Raw genomic sequence first — 23,077 nt, 5'->3', positions numbered from 1 at the left:
CCAGATTGTATGCACAACTGATAACTTTCATGGTTGCTATTAGATGTGGTCAAGTCTCCTTATTACATTTAAACACACTTTAAGTATATAGGGCAGAAGATTGGGCTAGCAAGGCATTAAATAAACTGCTTAGTGTCTAGCCAAGACAATAAGGAAGTACGGAAATGGAGTTCCAGAGCAGAAGACACTGAACCTATTGTTATGGTGCTATCAAAAGAGAATGGCGCAATCTGAGACATATGAAATACAACTGGAGATTTGGGGGTTTGGGAGTCGATGGCCTGGAGGTACAGCTAAAGTTCTGGGAGTTTGGAAGTACAGTACCAAGTCCCGGAAATGAGATATGTCCCGGAAGGGAATGAAGTCCCAGAAATTGGAGTTATTGTCGCACAGGATGTAACATGCAGGCCGTTGGTCCTCTCCCAGCGAAATGGTGGCCAACTGCTATTCAATTCCACATCCACCTGTTTTACACCATTCCCATCAATGGCAAGATTGCACCCACCCCAGAAGCCATGTGTCACCATTCTTGGACGCTGCAAATGTGCAGCAAGTGCTCAGCAATCGTACAGCACCCCGTGCAACATGTCACCCCCAGCAGTGCCAACGACTCGGATGTGGACATCCCCAGTGTGGACAGCGGGCAAGTGTCATCCCCAGTATGTTGGGAATATAATATTGGATATGTTCGCATACTAACTCTGCTCCTGTCTAGATCCTGTCCTTGCCCAACAAAGTGCCTCACACGGGCTGTGATGGCATCCTGTGCACACACACCAAAGACAGCAGCGAGTACAAGCTCAAGGACACGGAAGACATGGAGTTCAATGAGGTCGAGCGTGTTCTGTACGAAGCAATCAAGATTGTCCGAGAGCAGTTGGAGAACCCGGATCCTTGCTTCGTCAGGTCAGCTATTTGGGGTAGCCTGTGCAGCGCAATTCAGTGGGTGTGCTCCACTGACACTCAGCCTACCCCCGACCTTGAATCTCTCAGCACTGAGGACACAATTGACTTCCTTGATTGTGTGCTCCTCCTCTTCCAAGCACATCACACAGACACTTGGCTCGTTCAAGATGCCAAGGTCGTTTACACAGCACGATTGAATGGGTGCACAACATCAAACAGCTCGAGTCACGCTGCACAATGCCTCAGACAAACGTGCATTCTTGGCCGAGCAATGTGATTGGCTATGGCTACCGCAAGTGGGGGTAGTTTATTTTTCTTGTATTTTAGAGCCTAGAGGGTGGTGCCACAATGATCATGTTTCCTAGTATGTGTCCAGTTCACTCAATGGAGGTGCCTAAGGCACATGTGTTGTATTGATTGGACAGATAGATACACAGGTAAACAAAGGGCGTGCACATGAGGTGTTCACAATGTTCACGAGGTCGCACATGAGGGTGTGCGATGTGCGCGTGTTAAGCACCTGGCAAGCCGACAAAATAAGGTTACAAAAATGATGCATCACAGTGGTGTTTGAAAAGCCGACCAAACGCAGTGGGACATTAGAGTGATTTTGAAGTAATGAAAAGTGGCGCAACCTGATGCAAAGTGGGGCGGTTTTACCTTGGGTAAGTGAAGCACTCCTAATGTGATGTAAAGTCACTTTTCATTGGTTCAAAAACACTCTATTGACCTCAAATCTCACAAAGTTGTTCTCTATCCTGCCAGACAGCCTTCCTTACATATCTGGCTCTGAAAAAATGTAGTGAAGCAATAAGTGAAATAAATGTGAATTGATGCAAGCTCAGATGAGAACTTTGACCAAATTCAACAGGGAGTCCAGGAAATTGGCTTATGTTGATACCTGGACACTGGTAAAGTATTCAATTTCTGAGCCCCTCTTGGTATGGAACAAACTCTACAAGTGTTGTGAGAAGAAACCTTGGCGGAATTACAAAAGTGCACGGGTGCTCGTCCAGAAGAGGGATCCTCAACCATATTGCATACCCAGTGCACCAACACCGATACCATCCCTCACCCCGCCGCGACGCGCATCCCGCCCTTCGCCCCGCCCGCGCCCCTTCCACCCAATTCCTTCCACCACTCATCCTTCGGCTTCCCCCCACCCGCGCCCGCGCCTGTTTTTGCCTTTGCCTTCACCTTCGCGCCCTTCGCCGCGCCCGCAGGCCGCGCGACCTTCACAACAGTCGACAGCCCCGACGACACGCCGCGCCGCCCGCCGCCCGGGAAGCCATCTTTCGCCTTCTCCTTCCCCTTGGAGGCCGATTTTGCTTTCGAGGTCGCTGGGGGCGCAACCTCGTCAGAGTCCTCGCCGTCGGATCCCACACCGTCGGAATCAACAGCGGAGCGCGCACGCTTCTTCGAGACGCTCGGTTCCGCGCGCGCAGGGGACTCGGAGCGCGCACGCGTAGGGGCGGAGGTGCGCGAGGCGGGGAGCGGGCGGACGTCTTTCTCCCATTGGCGGCGGTGCAGGCGGAAGAGCGCCATCGTGGCGCGTGCGTCTGTTACCTATAACGTGTCGCCGCATACAGTCAGCACCTGTTCCGTCGTTTACTCGTAACGTAAGGAAGAGGAGGAAGACGGAAGAGAAGGCAGACGGGCGAAAAAGGAGGGTAGAAAGAGAGTGAAAAAGTACGCACAGACGAATGCTCGCCGGCCTGAATCGCGATCCCGAGCTCCTGCTGGACGAGGTTGCGGAGCGCGGGGCGGCGGCCGCGCACAAGCCCATGCTTGTGGTACAGGAGCTGCGTGTCGCGCGTCTGCGGGCGCGGGTGCGACAGTAGTAACGCCTACGTGTCCTGGATGTCAGCTAGAAGGCGAGGGGGTAGGGGAGGCTGGGCTTGAATGCACCTTGAGATCGTTATGCACCGCGTGTCCGACGAGAATGCGGTCCTTCAGGAGATCCGCGACCGTCTTCTGCACCTCCTCAAACGATTTCGCTGTTCACCATCAGCACACGCATGCGCAACGAAAAGCGAAAAAAGGCGCACCATTGACCATGTCCGCGGGACGAATACCCGAAAACTGCGTGCGGTAGTCGACGACGCGCTCGCGTGGGCGCACGAACTCGTCCATCAGGACGACGCCATGAAAGTTGACGAGCGACACGCGCGCGAGAGCCGACTCTGAGCCGTCCAGGCCGACGCCGACCATCTCGCAATCGACCGCGAGGTATTTGCCCGGTCTGCGCGAGTTTGAGCCAGGAGCGGCATGAAGGTGAGCCGAAAGAGCGGACGTACTGTTGGTGCGCGGGTGGATGATCGACCTCGCCGAGGACCATGCTCCGTAGCTGTGTGACGGACTCTCCATTCTTCGCGTCTTGGATGTGCACGGCGGGGGCGGCGGGGGCGTGGGCCTCATAGCGAGGCGCACCGCGAGGAAAAGCATGCGGCTCTGCGGGCGTATCGGACGACTCGGACGGGGCAGGGGAATGTGAAGCATGGTCGAGCTTGCGGCGTTTCCGCGCAGCGAATGCAGAGTGTTTTGGGTTTGAAGTGGACGCCTTCGACTTCGGGAGTTGCTGTCAGGAGAGACGAGGTGAGCAGACGAGCGACGACCGCGGGCACTGTGGACAGACCTTGTGCAGCGCGAGCCAGTTCGAGGACGGCGCAGCGGCCTTTTTCTGCTTTTCCATGCTGAGCTGTGCAGTAAGGGAGGTGGACGGAGGGAAGGGACGAGGGCGAGGGTCGACGGCGAGGAAGAGAGAGAACTCGATCGGCGAACAAATCGGGCCCGCCTGCAGGCCAGCCGGCCCGGCGTGCCGCAAGGCCGTCTTCAGTACACAGACCCGCGGTCTCCTACGTTGCTGCACGTACTACATGAACTGTGGTCGAACGACTGGGAGTGTCGTAGGCCGACATACTGACAGATTCCAGACGGCAGAGCAGTATACAAAGGGGCAAAAAGAATGTCCCAGGGAGCAGTCGAAGCTCCGTCTTCACGGGTTTACGGCTTTGCGCCTCCACAACGTGATGATCTAACCACTAATCGACAAGGACCTGTAATAGGCCCCCGCTGTGGTTTCCATATGCGTGGGAGGCTTAGGCACGGATCTCTTAAGCTTATGTCGACCAGGCCCAAGCAGAGTACGCACGCTACTGAGATTCTCAAACATATACTTACACGCAAAGGCAACGCGCAGAAGAAATGAATGTCTTAACAACTGTCATAGCCAGCACCGTTCTCGCAGCATATCATGTCCAAGGAGCCGCTAACAATTGAATGTACTCGGTCAAAACACACCAATCAACCACCCGCAGAATGTTGTAAGCAGCAGGCGAACCGGCCAAACGGCGTACGATGGACGTGGTATTGGACCATCCTAGCGTGCAAGCCACAGTTCCCTCCAAGAGACGAAGCCGTAACTGAACGCTGAGGGGCAAAGCAAATGCTCGGAGGTGACCTTCGGACGAGCGACGACATCCTTAAGAAAAGGGACAGGCACATGGAATTCGAGGAGAAACCAGCATAAGATTGAAGAGCGCTAGGATTATACATGGTCGTATTACATACGAGCCTGCTGAGCCGAGGATACACCTAGGAAATGAACATCGTCAGCAACAGTCGACGAAAATGACGTGTCGAAGATGAAAGATCAGGGGTGTCAAGTTCTGGAGCCCGCCCTCCCTCACGTGGAGAGAGGTATACTCCCTGAAGAAATTCAAAAGAGAATTGCATCATGAAGAGAAACGAAAGAAAAAACACACACCTGATGGACCACTCCTTCCCACATCCCGCCTTCCCACCTTCCAACCCCACCACAGCATGAACGAACGAGCGTCCGAGTAGGAAAAAATACGCATGACCGCGCTGCCCAAGAGTAAGCCCCATTGTGTTCGCGGCGCCCCGAAGGGCACCGCGACCGCATAACTGTGTCTATGAGCAACAGTAGCGCGCCAGCACAGTCCTGGGCGTACCACAGCACTCGTATCTTCGCGCTGCAGTTCCCGGCTGGCCCGACGCGCTGCAGAATGGCCTTCGACGCGAGCCCCTCGAGGGGGCAGGAGCGTCCGGCCGTCCCGCGCTCTGCCGCCGTGCTTGGGGACGGCCGCTTTCCTGTGCGGGCGCGGGACACGTTCTGCATCTCCGGGGACTTTCCCCACAGCTGCAAGGTGGAAGGGCGGGGCCTTCTTGTGCGGGAGCTGCGAAAGCGGTTCTTTGGGCAGAGCGATGAAGGTCGAGATTTTTCGCGACGCGCGCTATATATGAGGGTTCTGAGCGGAGATGGAATGCGTGGCAGAGAAAACCTTGCGGAGACTGAATGATGTGGCGCGAGGTGCGCGTCCACCGCGACGGCGCCGATGGGATTCGAGTCTCGCTTGACCACTGACCACTACCATCCCTCCTCCACCTCCACCTCCACACTCCTTACCAGCTTCATTCTAGACGCTATGCAACCCACTGCAGGCTCCTCATCATACACTTCGCACGACCCGCCGCCCCGCTCAGACCTCTTGTGGGATCGCCTCCCGTCCCTCAAGATTCTGAGACCGCCCAAAGGTGCGCAAACACCATAACATCCACCACCCTCACGGCTCATGCATCTTGCGACCACCCAGGCCCGTTCTCGCAACAAGTCGACGAGCGCTGCCTCACCTTCTGCTCGCAAAGCATCACCGGGCGCATCCACGGCCACGACCCATGGTGCCGCTCCCTCTGCGTCCGCCGTGTGTTCCTACACGAAGTTACGCGCGTCCTCGCAGCGCACGCGCACCCCGGTGCCTCCGCCGAGTCCATATCGATGAACTACCCGCTCCCCCCAGAAGGACAGCGGTACTCCGGGTGGCTGCACGCGCTCGTCGGGGGCGCGGGTTCGGAGCCCGCGCTGGACGGGTACGGGGTGATGGGCGACCGCGACGAGCAGCGCACCTGGAAGGCGGGCTGGTACCTGTGGTGGTCGCGCAGCCGGTGGGCCGCGCAGGAGCGCTTCGACCAGATGCGGCGCACGCTCGAGGGGCAGGCCGAGTGGGAGCACATAAAGGCGCGGCGGAACGAGGAGTGGGCGCACGGAGGTGGTGCGTACGACGAGCAGCGCATGGTCGAGGACGCGAACCGCATCGACGACCTCGGGAACATGCCGCCCTTCCCCGACGTTTCGTGAGTGCACTGTTTTCCTTTGCGCGCGCGATGCTGACATGGCACGCAGACATGAGTCGATATTGCTGCCGATCCCGGAGTTCCACCCGGGCGCGTCGCTAGAGAAGGTGCTCGGCCCGACGCGGACGCTGCTCGCCTTCCTGCACCAGGGCATGCAGGAAGGCGTGCAGCAGGAGCTCATGCGCCGGATGTACGAGAAGGCACGTTCAGACGAGCCGCTCAAACTCCTCCGGATGTGTTGCGGGCTGATCTGGTCGAATATGGGGTTCGGCGACGACGACGAGAAGAAGTCGTGAGGCCTGGTTGGCATTACAGCGATAGTATATCTAGACGGACGCGTAATTTGTCATTGTACTTATGTGCACGGATGTATAACATTCTCAACCGAGACGACACCGCGGGTACGCGTACGCGACGCGTTTGTAGCGCCCGCGTACCTTGCCTCTCTTCCACGACCCCGCCGGCTCACTCTGTACTCACTCGCTCTGTTCGTCGAATATGCGCGCTGCTTAAGTGAGGCCTCGAGGACTCGCCAGGCGACCCTAAACCTGCCATGGTCTCAGCTGGAGCACATGCATCTGGAGCCTGTATGGCGGCGCATATACGCTGCGTAAGATGATGGTAAGCGTTTCTCGACACTTTACCAGCCTCTACCGTTTCGCTCACCAATCATAAGAAGTTTTCAGCAAACATCCTGTATGACAGTGAGCCTTTGGACCAACTCGGAGTTCTTCTCGTGTCCCAGACGCGTTCACGATGTTTGAGAATCGTCATACACCCCATCGCATCTTCTACAACCTGGGCTTTTTTGATGTTACCTACCGATCCCGCACTGCGATGCACCATCCACCGGGATATGCATAGTGTTGATTGCAAGTGTATTCAACGCAAGACGTGTTCGCGTCGCCGGACGATCGTGCGCACGGGTCAGGTCGTTGTCCCCCCTTCCAACCCCGTATCTCGATGTTGGGGCGCATATAACCTACTCAACCCGACGGTGAGTACTCGTCGTACCCAACAAGGTCATATAACTCACCGACCATTCGTATGTCCGTCGCAGATGCCTCGTAATTGTGGGGTATGCTCTTTTGCCGCGTGCCCGGCGCGTCTCCTGGTATATGGTTGGCCCGGCTCGAAGCCTAAAGCTCTTCGCGTGTACTGGACGCGTTTGAAGCTTTAGAACTCTCCCGTACGGTCGGCCGCGCCCTCCCATTCCGGCTTTTCCGCGATCAAGTTGCCTGCCTTCTCTCCTCGGAGTACTCTGCTTGTGTGTTGAACGAACGCAAGGCGAGTTCCCATTGTCCGAAGCTCGGGTATGCAAGTTAGACTATCTCCCTTTTGCCGTTTTGACACCACCTGTGTCAGACCAGGGTCAACGTCTCTGCGTCCCTCAGGCTGGTCTTTAGGACCTTACTCACCATCCATGATTAATGCAGACACTCTTCACCGAGGAAAGCATTGTCGTGCTCCTACCACCACCGGGCAGGCGAAGGTGCTCTGTCCGCGTCGGTAACGGGCGTGTACACTGGCCGAAAAACGTCAGAACATCAGCGGCAGTACATGTGAACTCCCTCACTCAATCCGGTGAGCAATACCTCCCCAGCGTTTGGGTATAATCTCGTTGGCGTCCGAACCTCCACGCTGATGGTGAGCGAGGCGCACATATCCGTCCACCGTGCTGACGTTCTACTCCGCAGAAAAGATTTCTTGAAACTTCCGGGCGAGGCTGGGTACTGAAACGTGTCTGCATCCTGCGCGGAGCCGCCCGTCAGAATGGGCCGCGTGGAGTCGGCCCTACGGTCTAGGTACCTAGACCACAGTCATGCCAGTCTGGTGGACGAATGCCTTGAAGTTTGTCCACTTCACAGATGTCGTGTCTGCGTCAATCAACTCTCGAATGTCACAAAGACGAGCATCATAAAGACGAACGCCAGGGGACCCACGGCTGCAGCTTCTCCTTTCGATGCGCTCGACCCGACGAACCGTGCCTTCCCCATCTCGCCTTCGACTGCCTCCATTCACGGGAGTGTAGACGCCAAACCAGTGCCCAAAGCGCCGCCTGGCGGCCGGGTGATATCGATGCATGCGTGTCTTCGACAGTTGCACGTCGCAGGTGATTATCGAGCTGTCCAAACCCTCCGGCGCGGCGGGGGCGCAGACAGCGTCCCGAGATCGATGCGGTCAATGGGCGAGGCAGCGAGGTGCGGGTGCGTGTGTGCCCAACAGTGCTTCGAATGGAACTGATTTCGGGCTGTTTATATGTCTAGCGCCAGATGAACAGCCTCGCATGATGAGATGCACATCACGACATCCGGATGGACAAGAGCACGGGTGCGATGCTTGCACGGAAGTGTGTCCCAAGCTCGACAAGAGCACGCTGGTATCTACATGGTGCTGCTGCTGAGCCGGGGAGGTCGGAGAGTGCGAACGCGCCTGGTTCGGTGGCCGCGCTGCACGAGGCTCCCACGACGGTGGATTCGCACTTCGAGCTGATCCTTCTCTGCAGCGTGCCCTGATCTGCCCTGCTCTGCTGAATGATCTCCACTCTGTGGACGCGCACGGCGAGAGCAGAGTTGTGCGCGTGCCCGGTGGGTGACCGTGACCCGGGGGTGTCGATCATATCAGTGACGACGGTCACCGTGCGGGGGCTGTGTGGAGACCTGGTGGGTCTATCGCTCGCACGCGCCGTGGTGCTCGCCCGACGCTCCAGCTGCTGTCGTCAGTCCTCGCGCGCGCATAATAACACCACCTCGGTCCCGCTCGCGATGCCACGAAATCCACGAACCGTACCACGACGACCCCCACGAACTTTCACGACCCACCGAACACCTCTGCGGACGCGTCTCCGCGCTCATCTGAATCCATGGCAGTCCCAGCCAAGTGCGAGAACTGTGCGAATGATGTGAGCCCCCCGATCTCCTTCTCTGTCACAGAAGGAGCGTGCGCTAATCATGCACTCATGGCGAAATTCACCCGTCTTCGCCGCACCTCCAGCCTCAGAATCGCCCGTCCTATCCCATCCAGCCCCCAGCGAACTTAGGGGTCGTCCTCGGCGTCATCGGCGGCTGTGCGCTCGTCGCGCTCGTCGTCGCCATCGTCGTTCCCCTCGTACGGCGACGCGCGCGCCCTAACCCGAGCGCGAGCGTGCGCCGCAGCCTGTATCGAAAGGTGCGCGATGGGGATGTCGAACGGGGCGCGGAAGTGGATGCACGGACGAATGCGAGGGTGCTGTATCTGCCATCTCGGCGGTCGTCCTTCCGACATCAAAAGGTGTTCGCCGGACCGGACGCCCAACCGCTGCTCCCCCTACTTCTCGACCCCCTCCGGCCCATCTCTGCACTCACCTGGAGCGACTTCCACTCCCGCCGCTCCAAGAGCCAGAGCCAGAGCCCCCCGCGCACGAGCACCAGCAGCACTGACGGCACCACCGACGGCTCCTCGCGCGCGATGTCGGACGAGGACGAGTACGCGGACGGGCGCGCGCCCGAGCGAGACCGGGATCGGGAATCGCTCTCGACAAACCGCGCGACGACGTCGCACCGGAGCACGAGCTCTCGCTCCGCCCGCGAGCGGGAAGCTGCCTTCAGGCGCGATGAGCAGGGAAGGCCCCAGATCAGCAACAGCACCAGCGGCGGATACCGCGCGCGCGCATTGCCCCAGCCCCCACGAAGCCCGACCCCACCGGGACTGCCCAGCAAACGCGAGTATAGCATCTATAGCGCACGGCGTGCGTCCCTCCCGCTACCTATAACCCCCACCTCGCCCGCGGACCAGGCGTCAGCGGGTATGCCACACCTCTTTGCACCTGTACCTGTCTCTCTCGCTGTCCCCTCCCCCGCCACCGCGTCCGCGTCCGCTGCCGGAGGCTCGGCGCTCTCACGACATCCAAGCAGCCGCCACCGCACGGGTACGCTGAAGCCAGGGATGGAGCCTGTGCTCGAGGACGACGCCTATGCGGAAACCAGATCCCTCCAGCTGCCGTCCCCGCCCGCATCCCCCGAGCAGGCGCAGCCGCAACCACACCACCGATCGTCAAGCAGTCGCCGCCGGCCGAGTCTCACCCCAAGCCAGAGCGCGCCGCTTACAACGAGCACCTCATACCGCCCGCGATCGTCCACGGGCCCCGCGATCCCGCTCACGGCGGCATTTCAAACGAGCGTCCTGCGCTCGGGATCGCAGTCTACTGCGGGCAGCTCGGCGGGTCATCATCATCGGTATCCATCGATCGTCACCTCGTCGACGAGAGCACGTCCGACCTCGGTGCAGGTCGCGCCATCGTCTTCTGCTGGGGGGTTGCTGTCCCCCGAGTCGCCAGATATGGCGCGCCCGACGGAGGCGTTTCGGCGGATGAGTACCACGGATATCCGACACCGCCGGCCGTCCACTGCGGAGGGAGCAGACGAGCCACGGGCATTCCTCCGGACATCAGACGCGGCGCGGACCACGCAAGTGCAACCAGGCATGTCCACGCCGTATGACCCGCGCGCGGCGACGATGAGCACGGGCTACCACGCAGGAGGTGGCCCATCCTTCACAACCCCACCACCCAACCCGCTTTCCCCGCCGGCGCTTGCCCCGACACCGCCGCGGCTCTCCCTAGCAGTGCATGCACGGTCCCCGGATGCGGGCCCGTCGAACGTGACGTGGCGCGGGTCGAGTTCTTCCCTGCCGATGCCGCCGCAACAGCAGCCACTGTACCCGCCAACGCCCCAGCAACAGATGTATCAACAGAATCAGCAACATATGTATCAGCAGCAACAGCAAGGACTAGGCGGGGGCCCTGCCCTCGTGCGAAGGAAGGACAGCAATGCGCTGCGGCCGCTGCCCGTGTCGGCGCTCATGGGCGCGCCGCCGAGCGCGATGGGGATGAGCGGGAGCGGGAGCAGGAGCAGGTCGAATAGCGTGCGGAGCACGAGGATCGGGACGGGCGTGGGGACGGTCCAGCTGCCACCGCTGGAGCCGGTTACGCCGTTGACGATGAGCCTGCGGAGCTCGCCGGAAGACGAGCAGGAGCGAGAGGAGAGGGAGAGAAGAGAGAGAGAAAGAGAACGGAGGCGGTGAGACGATGCGGGCACTGGCTGCTCTTGTCAATGAACGTGAGTCGGTCGACTCGACTGAGGTGCATAAGCTTGGGTGGATGGCTTATGTTCTTCCATGCTAGATTTCCGATATGTTTTTGTTGTCTCTGTACGAACGACTGTATGATCACGGCGATACGACTCCCACTCGGATGCGATACCACGAACGAGCGAACGCCCCCGCGCATGTTTTGTGTAAAAGTACTGTGTACCTGCCACCCTTCGCGCGTGTATATTGATGAATGTATTTTATGACTACACTTGCGGATTCTTCAACGTATAGGTGGCTGAGCGACAGCTGTCCTCCGACTGGCGGCGAACATGCTGCGCATACGTGCACCCGCCTCGGCGTACAGAGTTGGCCCGGTTGCGCAAAACCCGATCCCATCTCGCGGACCCACAAGGTACCACATGCGCAGGAATGTTCCCAACCAACGCGCATCCTCAAGTCCGAGTCAAGGTCAAGCAGCCTATCGCGACAGCTTCGTGCAGGCCTCCCGGTGCAGCGCCGCGCGAAACTCGTTCGTCTGGTAACACATGGTACGGGCCCGGATGTGCACAAGCCCGACTTCGATCCAATATTACATGTCGCATTGTACCTCACACCCGAAACAGCCCCATATCTTGGCAGCCTCACCCCCCAGTCCCTTCAAACCGACCCGAGTCCGTCTGCAGGTACAGCAGCAGCCGTTGTGCCGGTGGAGCAGCCTGCACCTGGATGATCTCTCGGAGCAGGTTCTGGTGATACAGAGATGCTGTCGGCGTCTTGGTCTGCGGCGTCCTTATCATGTGGCGCGGGAGAGAAGAGCGTGTTCGCGACCTCCACGACGATAGTCACGACATGACGAAGCGACAGACGTGCGTTCTCTTCGGAGGACAAGTCCCAGCCACTCCAATGGTACGGCGACTGGAGAGGCTTGTGGCCGCCGCCGGATGCGGAACGAGGCGCGTCGATCGAGTGTGGACGCTGAAATATGGCACTTGCATTGTACGGGGCCGGAAGGATGCGCGACTGGAGCCTCAGTCCAATATTGCGTACGAAGTCGGACAAGTGTCCTAAAGACGTGCGTTTGAGCGAGTGCGCGAGAAAAGAGCACGTGTCGACCAAGCTGAAGGTAAGCATCCTTCGCGGCAGCGACATGGACCGTGCGTGATGTAACACTCGCCAGTTTGAGAGCATCGCTAAGGGTGGCCGACGATTCGTGTTCTCCAGCTGCGTTGCCGCGACGTACATTCGCACCGCGCGTTCAAAGGCCCGGCTGCAAGGATGTTTGTCATATCTCGTCGCGCGAGAGTTGTGAAGGAGATAGATTGTAGGCGTCGCGATCCTTGTCCGGCAGACGTCTGGCAGGAATGGGCGGAATATGCAACCACCGCGGCTGCGACGAAGCTGCAGTGCTGCGAGCGCTTCAAGACGGATGTCCTGGGGCAGCGCCGGCGTGAATGCTCCGACGGGATGGAGGGGTGAGGTGCCAGCCTCGGAGATGGATCGGCCGAGATAGAGACATAGGACACTATCTAGGAGAGTGGAGTGCTGGCAAGAGAGGAGGGCGAAGAACACCATAAGTATCTGGATGGTCGGTGACGAGGATAAGAGGGAGCGTTACGCGGATGCCGAAGCCAGTGATGTGCGTCTCGATCGAGTGCGGCGGGAGGTGCGTGCCCAAGAACTCCGCGAATCGGGCTTGGGAAACGGAGACAATATCTCCAGCGCAGGCGAAGCAACCTGGGGAAGGCGCGAGGAGGCGGCCGGAGTTGGCGGTGTCCACAATGGGCTCCTGCACAAACATGTCGTCGGGGCGCGGCCGAAACGTCTGGATGGACAACACGTCGTACAAGTCCAACGCGCACCACGCGAACAAACTCTGGTCGGGGGGACATTGGCGGAGGAGCTCCTGGAGCCTGTAGAACGCCTTCTCCGCGCCCTCGCCGTAGAGGGTGACCAGGCTGACGCCAAAGATACCCACGAGCGAGTATGCGCGGTCTTCGGGTCGCGAGGTCCGCCTCCGCGAGGCCTAGGACATCCGGCGCGCGAGGCTGACTTCGTGAAGCGGCCGAAAGAGCGTGAACACTTCTAAGTCGATGCCGGTTGCACGGTGGATAGCGGGAGCCCAAGAATGTTTTGTGCCTATCACCGTCCAGTCGTGCGAGACGAAGAACAGGAGACGAGGCGCGAGGAGCTCCTGGAGGGTCCAACCGCGGGTAAAATATGCGCTGTCAACGAAGCTTTGCTGTAGGTCATCGTCGTCGAGTGTCGGAGACGTCGCATCGAACCGATCGGGGACGTCGTGGAGGTAAGCGTAACACACGACGGCTTCCTGATACCAGCGGAACATAGAGTTCAACGCCTCGGAGAGCTCGCTGCTGCTCGTTTGTCTATACAGCAGGCATCGAGCCATGCCCACTCGAATCCTTCCGCCCTCGTAAAGGCGCAGAAGCGACGGACCTTCTCTGGAGCAGCTGAGAGTGGGTTGGGGTGCGTGCTTAAGGTTTGGATTTCCTGGTAAGACGCTTCGTCACCCTGCCAGACATGAGAAAGGATAGCGTATGGGGGGCGAGTGTCGGGATTGGGGAAGTGCACGATTCGAAGTGTGCCGGTGTTGAGGAGACGCATCGTTGTGACTATGTCTCTGACGACAAAGTGGTGAGCATCGTTGGGTGGGGTGGTGTGAAATAAACAATTATACTCACAGCGACTGGTTATAGGTAGAGGGTCTGCATCACTGTCTGCTGGGCCACGGAAGATATACGCGGTCCTCGACCCGGAAACCATATCGATCAGTGACCGGGAACCAACCGATCCCGGAACGGATACTCCATGGCCAATGAAGAGCGCTCCTATATGAAAGTTGTATGAAAAGCGCCATGAGAAAGCCAAGAGAATAGGCTTTGTTTATGATGAGCACGCTAGGGCTCCGCATCGGTTCTGTCAGCAAAGTGACACAGCGCCCACGTCGTGTACTTATGTAGCTGTCTTCGAGACGTCCTGATAAGCCTTGCCACCGCAGTCAGATGTGACGCACTCAGTTCAGAGCCGCTTGAGGCTTACATAGAACGCCATTGCACGTAGGCTGTGATGAGTATGTTATCTCCGTCTCGAGTTCGTCTTCGTGTCTTCGTGTCTTCGTGATGCAGTATTCGTAAAAGAATCTGCGTGGTTACGCTTCTAGGCTATATGGCCATCGGTATCAATTGTATCAATATCGGTGTACTCTGGGGACTTACAAAGCTTGGCTGCCGCCTCACGTACTTATCAGACTTTCACATCCTCCGTACTGCTGAAAGACAGCTTGAGCAGCTTCCACAATGCATCGTGACCCCGCGGTTACCGCTCAATTGCCTTACACTTGATGACACGTTTAGAAAAGCACGCTGCGGTCGGACGTGGCAGGTGTGGCTCCAACTAGTTTGACTGGACGCACTCGCGAAGAGAGCAGAACGTACTCATCGAAGAACTCGGTGAACCTGGCGTGTGGCCGCAGCTGAGAGAGAGAGAGAGAGAACGTGGAAAACCGCCTCAGTGACCCTTCTTGCCTTGAACTAGCGCCCATCGCGCGTCTCAGCCTCCCACTGCCATGTCCGACGTCGACTTCATCCGCGTTTATCCAAGAACAGCGAGGAGTACTATTGGCAACTAAAATCTGAAGGTCTTTGAAATCACTGCTCTCAATATTTGATTCCGCTCTCATCCCCTTCGCAGACTCGACTCAAGGGCATCCTCCGAGTCCCCTCACCAGCGGTATCTCTCGTCGCATGCCCTCCACTGCTTGTCGTCGTACACTTATGACATAGCATTCTCACCATCACACCGCCCTCTCAGATCTACTCCTGTGCCTCCAGCTTATAGTCCATCTCGCAGACTATCTAAAATCCGCGACGTTCTCAGCCGGTACGAAGGCCACCGCTCTCTAGGCCACCTTCGAATTCATGCTCTCCCTGACGCAGGCCGCAGGGGCCTCGAAAAACTAACCACGCCCTGCCACGCTGCCACCCCAGCGCAAGACGTACCATAAGATGATCAACGGCTGCTGTCTCATCGTCAGTACCCTCGCCCCGGCTCTACGCTCTGCTCTCAACCCAAGTCTGACACCCTATCCGTAGAACTTATGCAACCTTCGGCGCAAATGCGACCCCGAGAGATCAGCTCCTGCCGAAAATTTCTTTAGTGGTCACCTTCCCACCTTCTTCGAGCGCGACCCCGAGGTCAGCGCTGAGCGCGCAGCCCCACTCAAATAGTGTTTATGACATCACGGCATGACCGCGGACGCGCCCGACAAGAGCCATGACGCCGGCCTGCAGACCACTGTGTTCATAATGATTATCGTGCAATATACCCAGAAGACTCACGGAAATACACCACGGAGCGCGCGGGTATGCGCCCTCGCCTCTGACAGCAATCGCAGTGTGCTCGAGCTGACGAACATCGATAGGCTTGCCCTCGGTGCTCAATCCTACAGGTCCTACCTGGACCTGTGTGAATCGCAAAGAGGTTACTCGGCACGGTGGAGCCCGCGCATGACGCTTTCTAGTGGATTCTTACGGATCAACCGTAATTATGAGCCCGTTGTAGTTGGTGGCTCTTAGCGCCGCTAACAGTTATTTGGACTCACAGGTTCGCAGTCAGGACTCAGGGTGCACGAGCTCGGAGAACACACTAGGCGAAGATGTGTAGGAATAATACGTGTACAGTGTCACACACGCCTAGTACGACTTCTCCTGGCCATTTCCAACCATCCGTTCTGAGACCATCGATCATGCCGCCGTGGTCCTCGGTCACCCTCTCAAGCCGGATGTCGACCTCCGGAGAGTTGGGCTGTACACGCTACGGAGGCGGCCGTCGGACGCGCTCGTTGGAGGGCACGACAAAGAGAGCGCGTCGAGGAAAGAGAGCGCGCCGAGGAAAGAGAGCGCGTCGAGGAAAGCGTGTCGGTGAACCGGGGAAACGACTCGGGGAGACGGTGATCACAGAGGCGGAAAGCGTTGGAAGAGCATTGGGCCAGCAGTGGGATGTCTCCCGCCAGTTCGGTGTCCTGATAGCTTGAATGCATACACGTGCAGAGGAATGATTGAAAGTACCTGTACGCTGGAAGATATCATTGATGACCGGTTCGCATCAACGACCCGCAGCGTCAGTCGGCGTCGTGTACTGCACAACATAGACGAAAGGAACTGTAGCTACCGATATACTTCACTTTGCAGTCTCAGCCTACACAGCAGCAAACGGCGGGAAGGCTCAGAGCGAGCTGTGTATGCGGTGCACAACACTAGAGAGCCGCAGGTCAAGAGCAAACCCAGGAACAGCAGATGGAGGGTATACCGTCGTATCACAGGCTCCAAGCGGATCCGAGAGCAACAGGTGACGGGTATTGATTTGACGAGAGCGAGCCACTTGATAAGTGCGGAGTACTACAATGAAGGGTGAGCAAGCATGGCGCAGCAGAGAAATATGCAGCCTTATCGTATCGTAGCAAAGCACCGCCATCCGCGGAAGGCATGTATCGTGCACGCCAGACGTGTATCAGGACGCGGACATGAGACACTGCATCACAGAGGGCAGAGACGTAAGCGCACAAGCGGAACATGTCGGGGGGACATACAGGTGACAAGGAGAAATTACCAGAATTACCCGTGCTCACGGGGGCCCAGTCACCATCGGGGCGTCTCCGAAGCGTACGTCGTCGCTTCGCCGCTAGACGACGGGAAGACTAGCTTGTACGTTTGTCAGCGCTCGCAGGGGGGAGCGGAAGCGATGTAGAACTCCATGAAGCGCAAAGTCAGCGCCGATTTCTGCACTGCAGCAACGTGAGCGAGAGCCGCCTGGTTGGCCATATGGCACGCCACAAGATCCAGGTTGACGCGAAGAAGTCGAGATGTTGGCTGCTCCGGCGTCGACGTAGTCGCTCCCCGAGCCTCCGCCCCGATATTATACACTCCAGGGACCGGTGGGCAGTCGCTGCGCAGGGCGAGCGCGACATACGATGACGGCGATTGACCCTCCCGACACGCAAGTATGACGGCGAAGGGCGTGGATCCACAAAAGAGGATAGGAAGATGGCATCTGATTCCGTTGTGGTCTGCCGGACCGATGCTTGGCAGGATCTTGGTGCTCTTCAGGTGAGATCAGTGCGAGAATGCCGCGACGATCGAACTCACCGGATGCTGTCGATCGGAGGCTTCGCACAGAGGCGCAATCGCCGCCACAAATTGCTGCATGTTCACCGAAATCAGACCAGACGCTCGTTCAAATGCTGCTGGGGATGGTGCGAAGGGCCACGGGGAGGGCGATGAGGAGTCGGAGGGATGAGGAGTATCTGGGAACTCCCAAGCCAGGAGTGTGTGGTCGCAGATCTTCTGTAGAATGGCCTCTTGCAGCCTTTCAAACGCCGCACCTCCTTCGCCGTACAGAACGGGCATGTGTATATCGAATAATCCCATCAAGCAGTACGCCATGTCTTCCGGACGGCCAGTCTCGCGGCGCGACGCCCAAGACAGACGGCGTGCGACACTGATGTCAGAGAGGGAGTGACGGAAAGTGAGGACGTCGGCGTCGATCCCCGTGATCTCCTCCAGAAGGCCCGCAAGCTCCCGTTTCTCTCCCAGAACTGTCCAGTCTTTGGCGAGAAATACGACACGGCGAGGGGCGATGAGTTCCTGGAGCGTCCAACCTCGCAAGAAGTATTTGCTGCGCCTGAAAGCGGAGTCGGGGGCGTCTATCGGACCCGAATTGGAGGGTACGTCCGCCAAATAGGCGAAGCAGACCGACGACTGCGAATACCACTTGAACATGGACCGGATGGATTCGGAAATCTCCGCGCTGCTCCGCTTGTCGATGCAAGGAGCGTCCATCCAGATCCACGGGCAGTGGTAGACCTGCGCGAGACGGAGGCACTCGCGTACTTTGAAGCAGAGACGGGGGTCGTTTACTGCGGCGCCTGCGCGCTCCAGACGGGCGATTCCGGGGTAGGATTGCTCGATGCCGTTCCATACGTGTGATAGCACAGCATAGTCGCCGACGACGGCCTTCGGGGAGTTGAAAGTGCGGAATCGCACGCGGGAGTTCGTGGAGGAGAGCATTCGCATGATTGTTGACATTGTGCAAAAGTGGGAGTGGTGATGAAGGACTCTAGAGCGAGCGCGGCTTAACGCAACACAAGCCACGAGTTCTACAAACGCACCTGCCAATTCCTGAGAATTCTCCAGGTGAGCGCCGAGCTGGTCTGCGGATGTTGCACCGTAGTATTGTCTGCCTGAGGAACCAAAGGATGCAATGAGTACCTAGGCAGGACTAAAAAGAGAGACAACTGCCTTCATTATCAGTCGAACTGGAGGAAATATACCTGGAGTGAATCAAGCCCCGAGCCCGCTTGCTGGCGTTGTACTGGAGTGGAATGTGGGGAGAAGGGATTTGGTCACGTAGATGACTTGATATACCAGCTTTTGAGGTATGGTCGGAAAGCAGGACGTAGGAGGGAGGCAGAAAAGAGGGAGGAACGGGTAGATGGAGAGAGGGGGAGACGTAGAGAGGTAGAGAGGGAGAGAGGGAAAGAGGGGGAAGTGAGTAAGCGCGAAAGCCTGAACCGACATGACCCGCTACAAAATCATCTCGCATGCAGCCCCAACGTTATTTTGGAAAGATAATAGACATCCCTCCTTGGTCTGCACACGACATTTACGTTATCATGCAGTAAGCGTACATGTCTCTTCCTCTCACGCACCTTTCGTCTCGCCTTTCGCCCAGGTCGGGACGTCTCCTCGGGCCCGGGTCTGGTCGCAGCAGCAGTGGCACCGGCGCCGACAACTCACCCACATATCAGACGCCACGCGTCGAGGCGCTGTGCCCGACCACACCCAGCGCGCTCGAAAATTATGCTACGCCTGAGCGCAGACAAGCCCTCCCCGTTTGGCCGCGTATCACCCAAGTCCGCGGCGAGGAAGCAGTCGCGTACGTCTCCGGATGCAATTATGGTCAGCATCGCGTGTTGTAGCGCGGGGAGCTTCGGGTCGCCACTGTTGGCAGGTGTTGCCCGATATGATAGCGCTGTAAATATCAGAACGCATGCAGCACGAGAACGGACAAGACGCACTGCGGACGCCAGAGAAAATGCGGCGTTCGGACCGGTAGTCTCCATGTTTTGTGTCAGACACGCGGCACTGGTGTTATTCTACGGAGAAGTAGTTTGTCAACTCGGCCGCGACGACGTTCCGCACCATTGCGTGAATACTGCATGCATAGCGTAAGTATACCGAGTTTAAAAAAACGCACCACCTTGTAGAGGAAGCTGCGTGCCAGCCTGAAATTTCTCAGGCTTGTCTGCACGAGGATATCCAAAAAGCTCACGGGGTACCTGCGCCATAGGGCGCGCCAAGTTCTGACGCCTGACACATCCGCGCAGGCCTTGTTCCGGGTCCTCGAGACCGTCCTAAAACCACCGATGTCAGCTTCTGTATCAGTTATTATTCACTCGGACGAGACAGGATATACGTGAGCCCCCCGGCGGTGGAAGAGTATTTCCGTGCGGTGCATGAATAAGGGTAACTCACATTTGCTCGACATCAGTGAGTGCGGTTCCATTTTCCAGAGGGCGAGGGGCAACTCTGAGCATGACTATCCACACTCGAGTTTGAGCCGCAGCTGTTCGGGAATTCATTGCACGCCGTGTCGTGTCGTGCAGGCGCCAGTGTGACTCATACGAGTATCTGCGGTTCGCGAAGGAGGATGTTAGCATCGTATTTTCGGCGTGAGAGAAAGACGAAAACTGGCCAGGACATGTGCTTGACACCCGGCGCTGATGGAGTGGCGGTAGACGACGGTAATGGTCCGAGGTGCGCAGGGTGTATGGGCACATGGCTCGACGACCCGACGGGGTCCACGAGAAGTCTGAGACGGCCACGACGGATCCAAGACGGCGAAGAGCCACCATCACAGGGACCGCCGCGGCGTCGCCACCATACGAAGGGGAGACTTGGGTTGCTGTCTATCATTTGAGGACCCTAACGAGCCGATAGAGGATATCTGGGTGCTAAGGAAGGGGATGATGATCCCGCGCCGGCAGCGATAGGCATTGCAATCGAGATCCATGCTGGCATTGGTCTCTGGCGCGATATCGGCCGGGAATGGTGGGAGAAGAGGGAAATAGGCGTGCCGATAAACCGTACGCTCGACGATGACCGGGCAAACACCCGTACAAGAATTACTGTAGACGGCTGTATATGCACTACATGTGTATGATACGTCAGATCCAAAAAACAAAACAGAGAAAAAAACGCTGACCGGACACGAGATCTGGGCCGTTCAAAAGGGTGCAATAAAATCCGGGTCGAGGCAGAGGAGCCGAGATAGCGACCAGCCCGCGGGCGTGAAATATTCCGCTATCATGGGCGAGTGCGACATCCGACGTCGGCCATCCATACGTGGTGAAAGACAAGAACTAGAGTCGGTTCAGTCAGGCCTCGAATCGTAGACATGGAAAGAATCACCGGAAGTCGTGGGGAAGGAGTTCAACCGGACGTTCTGTAGGATGGGTTTCTGTAATGTGACAAAGCCTTCGTCACCTTTGCCATATATGACCGACATATAGATACCGCGAAGCCCAATAAGCGGCGTGCGTTTCATTCCAGACGGCAAGAATTACGGTCCGATGCCTAAGAGAAACACGGAGTCGGATGCGCGAATGTTGTCGGCGTATCCGACGCGAGGACGACGGGGAGATAACGAAAGCAGGCTCAAGACGCATAAAAACGGTTTCAGTGGTACATAGAGATCGATTCCGAGACTTACTCGCTCACTCCGCGCCGCGCATCGATACAGGGAGCGTCAACCAAGCGGCCATGTTCCTGCGAGAGACACTGGCACTAGCACTGGACTTGAACGATAAGACGCTTGTTGACGACTGCCGCAAACGTTTGCATTAAATAAAGAGCCTCTTCGGGAGGATTGCCCAACGTGTAAGGGAAAAGCGTAGCCGTCTGTTCCATCAAGGATTCAGACCATCGAGGGGGAAGGGGAGAGAATAGCGGGAGAGCAAGAGAGGCAAAACTTTATAGAAGAGCAGGAGGGGAAGGGCCTCTTGCACTGGCGCCTGTCCAACGTTCTTACCTTTAAGGATTACTCTAAGGAGCGGAGCTTGAACTATCAATCGCGATCGTAACACCGCTTACTGCGTTTGTCAACATGTTAACGTTGACCTCCTCCGAATTTCAAGTTTCAAGCTTCAGTCACTCATTGCTGGCTAGGCCTCATGCCTCACGACAGCTGAGGCCTCATCCCGAGGCTTAAGGCTCGACATATTCGCCATAAACTGCGCCCGATAATATCCTACGTATACGTCCGGACTTCGTAAGCGCTGCACGCCGCTGTTAGTTTTGGCGTGTACCCAGGAGGTCAAGCTTTTCCGCATTGTATACGACATCATTCGCGCAGCTGGAAGGTTGCGCAGGGCCATCCGGCGGTCTCGGATCCCAAATCTGTATACCCCAGTCGCAACCTTCTCTGACGGGCGTTCTTGGATGTCCACGCTATGACCATCTCACACCAAACCTACCCGCGAAGAGGGAAAGCATTTCTCTCGAGCCATGGAGAGTAACGGAGAGAAGGTCCTTGTCATCTACAGAACTCGGGGATACCCAGGACGCCTTCCATGGCGTCGCTCAGTCAAGCTTCAATGCCTGCTAGTGGTCGTGCGGGTAAGCATATCCCTTTGCGCTTACTTATCATAACTGCCGTATCTCATGTACGTCACGCCCGAACAGGCTTGAGAAAGAGTTCCCCTCCGTGGACTTGGCGTACGCAGCAGGCCACGCTACCGCCGGGAGCGATTGTGTGGGCCTAGTACCTACTGATCGACGTCATGACGTGTTCTCGCACGCACTCAACGCCTAGTGACACCCATTCCTCGCCAGTACGCACGATTCTCCTTTGTCCTCCAGAGGTCTTGACTCACAAATCCTCCACCGGCAGTCCCCATAGAGGCATGCAAGGTTGTCATCGAGCCGGAGGCAAAGTGCCGTTACAACGACAAGCAGACCACCCTGCTGTGCCCCGAAATGCGCAGCTTGATCGCTGCGCTACTACAGTACGTCCTTTCCAGACGCCCTTGCTGATAGTATATTTGCACACGCTCAGACTCCAAGGTGTACGCATAAACCGCGCTGGCTGCGATGAGCTCACTGAGCATCGGCCTGCGCTTTGCCACAACGTTGTGAAGAAGACCGCGAGCGAAATCGAGGAGTGCGCGAACGCGTGCGACCCGTACTCTCATAAGCGGCTGTTCGTCAAGGCCATCAAGGCGCCGACTCGAGATTGGATGTTGAAGGGGTACATCCAGTTGTTTCAGCAGCCACAAGGACGACGACTTCAACCTCCACCTCCATCCGCGCCGGGCTCAGAGTCGACTGAGCGAACGACAGGAAGGATACGTTAATCACCAGGTGCGTACTTCATACACTGAGTGTGTCCAGCATACTGACAGATGAGCGCAGGGTGGACGTAGTGATCGTGTTCTTCGAAAGGCCGCCTCGCCTTCACAGAAGCCATCCGCCAGGAAGGCGGCGTCTATGCCATGCTCGCCAAGTCTGACGCCCTGAAAACCCTCCCCCATTCAAGCAGCAGCAGCTCGACGCGATCGGGATTCCTGCCACAGAACACAACCCGCTCGGAACACACATCGACCCGGCGCGGCTTTATGCGCAACGGGCGGGCGCGAGGCCGGGCACGTACTACTATCCATGGGCGGCGGAGGACCAACGGGTGTGGAGACGTGCAGATACGACGCGGAGGCGAGTGTGGGTACGGTACGCTAGCTCGACGGAGCTATGGGGCTCTACGCGGCGAGAGCGGCCGTACAGGTACACGGGGAGAGACGAGCGGCTATCGGATGCTCGGGAGGGCACAGAGTCAGAGTATACCTGAACTGGGGCAGGACCTGATGGACGAATCCACG

The 23,077-nt window shown here is 57.7% G+C and overlaps 6 protein-coding genes across 6 annotated transcripts; 3 read left to right on the top strand and 3 right to left on the bottom strand.

Moving 5' to 3' along the window:
* Positions 1–401: 401 nt before the first annotated feature.
* On the top strand, positions 402–1,103 carry TRAVEDRAFT_52240 (uncharacterized protein; the record flags this gene model as incomplete). The annotated part of the gene is made up of 3 exons (XM_008044666.1): positions 402–659; positions 716–906; positions 968–1,103. The coding sequence occupies 3 exons, from the start codon at positions 402–404 to the stop codon at positions 1,101–1,103; spliced, it is 585 nt and encodes a 194-aa protein (XP_008042857.1).
* An 874-nt stretch (positions 1,104–1,977) lies between these two features.
* Positions 1,978–3,604, bottom strand: TRAVEDRAFT_173759 (uncharacterized protein; the record flags this gene model as incomplete). The annotated part of the gene is made up of 7 exons (XM_008045082.1): positions 3,542–3,604; positions 3,204–3,484; positions 2,955–3,148; positions 2,815–2,903; positions 2,604–2,753; positions 2,146–2,472; positions 1,978–2,091 (listed from the first exon to the last, which is right to left on the bottom strand). The coding sequence occupies exons 1-7, from the start codon at positions 3,596–3,598 to the stop codon at positions 1,978–1,980; spliced, it is 1,212 nt and encodes a 403-aa protein (XP_008043273.1). The 5' UTR covers positions 3,599–3,604.
* A 1,729-nt stretch (positions 3,605–5,333) lies between these two features.
* Positions 5,334–6,447, top strand: TRAVEDRAFT_31412 (uncharacterized protein). The gene is made up of 3 exons (XM_008044465.1): positions 5,334–5,463; positions 5,523–6,060; positions 6,110–6,447. Exons 1-3 carry the CDS (start codon positions 5,355–5,357, stop codon positions 6,354–6,356), a joined length of 894 nt encoding a protein of 297 aa, XP_008042656.1. The 5' UTR covers positions 5,334–5,354; the 3' UTR covers positions 6,357–6,447.
* A 2,476-nt stretch (positions 6,448–8,923) lies between these two features.
* On the top strand, positions 8,924–11,121 carry TRAVEDRAFT_23569 (uncharacterized protein; the record flags this gene model as incomplete). Its single annotated transcript, XM_008044404.1, has 2 exons — positions 8,924–8,962; positions 9,055–11,121. The coding sequence occupies 2 exons, from the start codon at positions 8,924–8,926 to the stop codon at positions 11,119–11,121; spliced, it is 2,106 nt and encodes a 701-aa protein (XP_008042595.1).
* Positions 11,122–12,652: 1,531 nt separating this feature from the next.
* TRAVEDRAFT_74555 (uncharacterized protein) lies at positions 12,653–13,541 on the bottom strand (the record flags this gene model as incomplete). The annotated part of the gene is made up of 2 exons (XM_008045081.1): positions 13,211–13,541; positions 12,653–13,153 (listed from the first exon to the last, which is right to left on the bottom strand). Exons 1-2 carry the CDS (start codon positions 13,535–13,537, stop codon positions 12,653–12,655), a joined length of 828 nt encoding a protein of 275 aa, XP_008043272.1. The 5' UTR covers positions 13,538–13,541.
* Positions 13,542–17,456: 3,915 nt separating this feature from the next.
* Positions 17,457–18,146, bottom strand: TRAVEDRAFT_83558 (HET-domain-containing protein; the record flags this gene model as incomplete). Its single annotated transcript, XM_008045080.1, has 1 exon — positions 17,457–18,146. A coding segment is annotated over one exon (690 nt), but the record flags the coding sequence as incomplete, so codon positions are not given.
* Between the last annotated feature and the right edge of the window lie 4,931 nt (positions 18,147–23,077).

The sequence above is a fragment of the Trametes versicolor genome (genome assembly GCF_000271585.1).
Source record: "Trametes versicolor FP-101664 SS1 unplaced genomic scaffold TRAVEscaffold_11, whole genome shotgun sequence".
In the NCBI taxonomy this organism is placed as follows: Eukaryota; Fungi; Basidiomycota; class Agaricomycetes; order Polyporales; family Polyporaceae; genus Trametes; species Trametes versicolor.
Note: the sequence above shows the minus strand (reverse complement) of the source record. Positions and strands in the feature narration are given on the sequence as shown.

What these genes read in the sequence shown, in the direction of transcription:
- TRAVEDRAFT_31412 (XM_008044465.1), top strand. Translation starts at nt 5,355, where the DNA reads ATGCAACCCACTGCAGGCTCCTCATCATACACTTCGCACGACCCGCCG. An exon ending in GATTCTGAGACCGCCCAAAG is followed by an intron (nt 5,464 to 5,522) that starts GTGCGCAAACAC and finishes GCGACCACCCAG; the next exon opens with GCCCGTTCTCGCAACAAGTC. An exon ending in CCGCCCTTCCCCGACGTTTC is followed by an intron (nt 6,061 to 6,109) that starts GTGAGTGCACTG and finishes CATGGCACGCAG; the next exon opens with ACATGAGTCGATATTGCTGC.